The 3679-nt window shown below is 26.3% G+C and overlaps 1 protein-coding gene across 1 annotated transcript in view; it reads left to right on the top strand.

Annotated features, from left to right (window-relative positions):
• Nucleotides 1-2245, top strand: part of LOC102681915 (F-box only protein 11) — a 6865-nt gene extending 4620 nt beyond the window's left edge. Inside the window, exons 7-8 of the mRNA XM_006621850.2 lie at nt 109-319; nt 403-2245. Of these exons, the coding sequence (XP_006621913.1) occupies nt 109-319; nt 403-532 (341 nt within the window). The 3' untranslated portion in view covers nt 533-2245. The remainder of the gene's footprint in view (nt 1-108; nt 320-402) is intronic.
• The last annotated feature ends 1434 nt before the right edge of the window (nt 2246-3679 follow it).

Genomic DNA, 3679 nt, shown 5'->3' with positions numbered 1-3679 from the left:
TTTTTTTTTTTTTTTTTTTTTTTTTTTTTTTTTTTTTTTTTTTTTTTTTTACAATGACAATTAAAAAAGTGGACAATCATTATATCATCATTTTTTTTTGTCATTTTTTAGGCAATAAAATATTTAATAATCAAGATGCGGTTGAAAAAGCAGTTGGAAATGGCCAATGTTTATACAAAATTTCGTCATATACTTCTTTTCCTATGCACGATTTCTATCGTTGTCAAACATGCAATACAACAGATCGCAATGCAATTTGCGTAAATTGTATAAAAACTTGTCATGCTGGACACGATGTGGAATTCATTAGACACGATCGGTAAATAATTGATAATATTAAATATTTTATAATATTATTATAAAATTGCATATGAAAAATTGATAATTGATGTATATTTCCAGATTCTTTTGTGACTGTGGTGCTGGAACATTAAGTAATCAGTGTCAACTTCAGGGTGAACCTACGCAAGATACAGATACATTGTATGATAGTGCGGCACCAATGGAGTCACATACACTTATGGTCAACTAGGAACTAACGTAAACTAAATAAAATAATCAATCGACATTGAATCTGTAAGTCCAACATATTGCAAACAAGAAAATAATTTGTTGCAGAGTTCTTTATTATGACACTTTATTTTTTCGTGTCCCTAATTGTGATTGTTATTTTGTAAAGCTATCGTTATTGTTAACATACTTCAATTAACAATAATTTCATTGCATCACTACTATTATCATTATCATTGTCGTTACTCGTTTCACTTTCATTATCACGGTAATTAAAATTATCACAATCATTTTCATTATTTTGTAAGATTATATTCGACTTTTTGTAAATGACAGTTCACTGAACTGTATCTGTATTATCATTGTTGTCATTGTCATCATTATTATCATTATCAATAATATTTTTTATTAAAAAAATTAATACTCTGTTTCGGTGTATTCTTTAATATAAATGAACATGTTAATTGATATTCGAATTCAATCAGATATCGTGATTCAACATTATTTGATATAATACACATTTTGCTAGAAGGAAAATTAATAGAAAATTGTTTTCTTCTCTTTTGCTTTTTTATTGTTCTTCGTTAAAAGCGATTTCACAAAGTCAAGATTTTATTTCTTGCGATTACGTAATAAAGAACTCCGCAATGAAAAAGAAAAAAAAAGACGTCGATAAACAAGAAGAACAGTGACAATGGATTTCTTATGTAAGCAAATCTATTAATTAGATAACATCAAATTTATTTAAATGTAATAAAAACAAACTACTGCGGTTAAATATTAATTGACCGAAAATATGCCACAAATTATTCTTGTGACTTTTTTTTCATTAAGTTTCTTTAACTTTGAATATAAAGCAAAAAAAGTGCAGTGGATCTGTGTAAAAAGATGAAAATAAAAAATAACGTATGTGTATACGTCAATAAAAAAAGGACACGTAATGATCGTGACGATATTTAAAAAAAACTGTTTAAATAATAAAAAAAATTTGTGCAATGCAACAGCATTGATAAAAAAAAACAATTCTCTAAGCTTATAATGAAACACAGTGTCGCGGATGTAAATTGTGTATAATCGTATCGTTAATAAACGCGAATAGACAGTAACATTAAATAAATGACTTATTACTCGAACGAAAACATCGACATATAAATTGTGAGAAAGACACATTAAAAAAATTTTCACTCACACTCGAATGAAACTTATACGTTGGTGCATTAAGGTAAAAAAAAACATGAAGAAGTGCATATTGTGTATTCATACCAATGGAATTGTAGGTAATCAAGTCAGTTTAAGACAAAAGTTGGAAGAGCAATTAGCAACAGTCATAATAAATGATAGCTCAAGTGCGACGTTGATAAATCTGTGGTATAAATTACAAAAAATAGGAAGTGAACACGAGCGAAATGAAAATCCATGACGACATATTGGAACGGATGTCTAAAAAATGTGATATGTAAAATTCACAACTGGAATAATCAAAATGAAATTGAAACATCTGTACAATTCTAAGAATTTTTTTTTCAACATAAGTGTACCTCATAATACACATATACAATTCTTCAATTCTACTATCCATATTGTGAATAGTGATGGTTCTAATGCATGGGGAAAGTGCATAATAAGACAAAATAAAATATTTAAAAAATATTTACGTAATGTACGTTGGTGTATAATACTAGTGAGAGAGAAGAAAACGAAAAATCTACGAAGAGAAGTAAAAAAAAAAAAAAAAGAAAATATACTGTCCAAGGAACAGTTTAAAAAAAGTAATCTCGAATTTTTAAAATAATTCGATTTTTTTAATATTATGTTAGCGATAAAATCTCTAATCATATTATATAATTGTATTTTAAGAGCGATTAGCTCTTATACGAAAAAATGAACAAAAAGCGCCTATTAGCGATAATTTTAGACGCAATCACATCCATTTATGCAAATCATGAATATAAAATAAGTAGATGAAATATTTGAAATTATAGTAAAATTTTGTTGCACAAACAAAATTTTACGAATCAGTCGTATTCATTATCATACGTAGTACTTTTATATATCATTTGGTAGAAAATGGGTAATGGTACATGAGAATTGCCTTTGAATTTACTGACCTAAGGTCTGTAGTATTATACACCGCAGTGTCATATTATACATAGTGTAACTATATAATGTTTAACAAGTTATGTGCACTGAAAATATAAAGACATATGTCAAAGGCATTTTTCATATGTGCACATTAGAAAGCAATTTTTTTTTTTTTTTTTTCCCCTCTTTTCTTTTTGAGTGATACTTTTTATGCTTTGTTGTTTTGTTTTAAAAAACACTTATCCATGAAAAAAGAAGTTTTTTTTGTAATTAATTTTGAAACTTGAAATAGAAGAACTACAGAAAAAAAATTTCATTGTAAAATAAAAAAAAAGCAAAGAAAAAAAAAAAGAAAATATCGATAGCACATAAATGTTATCAAAAAGAAACCAAAACACTCTCGTATGCTCTCTATATCGTAATATGATTATTAAAATTTATTTCGATTGCTTCTATTTCAAGTATTATTTACGAAATGTTAAATATGTGTTTATGTATTTAAAAAAAATGAAATTATAAAAAAAGATTTAAGATTTAACATTTTTAAGATTTTTGTTAAATGTTTTAAATGCTGATTCAAATGGATATCATTATCAATATTTGATTATCCAAGGAAGAACAAGAATTTTTCTGTGATTTTTCTATCTTCTTACAGTTTCAAAGCATGTTGAATTATTGTATTATCTTAAACATTGTTTTGCGCAGCAGCCGTTTCGAATACGTTTTTGAATATTGAGTGAATGATTTTATTTTTTAATGCTAATAAATATCTTCCGATTTTGACATCTCCCAAGTATATCAAACAAAAGATTAAGTTTAAAAAGAAAAGAAAAACATGAATGTTATACAATATGTAAAATTTTCTTTACACAAATATGAAATTTCTAGAGAAAAAAAAAAGAAAAAAAGAAAAAAATAAGCAATTGAAACGGACGATTTACTATTTGGCTGCAGCACGATTCAAATGTTTCTTCTGTTTCTCGTTGTTGGATGTATTTTAGAATATAAGGTTTAAAATCAGCAATAGAAATCTCTGTTATGTTTGAATTCATTGTAATTTTCGTGATAAGAGCTGATCTTCACTGGA

Source organism: Apis dorsata, unplaced genomic scaffold (assembly GCF_000469605.1).
Source record: "Apis dorsata unplaced genomic scaffold, Apis dorsata 1.3 scaffold_638, whole genome shotgun sequence".
Taxonomy (NCBI): Eukaryota; Metazoa; Arthropoda; class Insecta; order Hymenoptera; family Apidae; genus Apis; species Apis dorsata.
The sequence above is the reverse complement of the archived record's forward strand: the minus strand, read 5'-3'. Positions and strand labels throughout refer to the sequence as shown.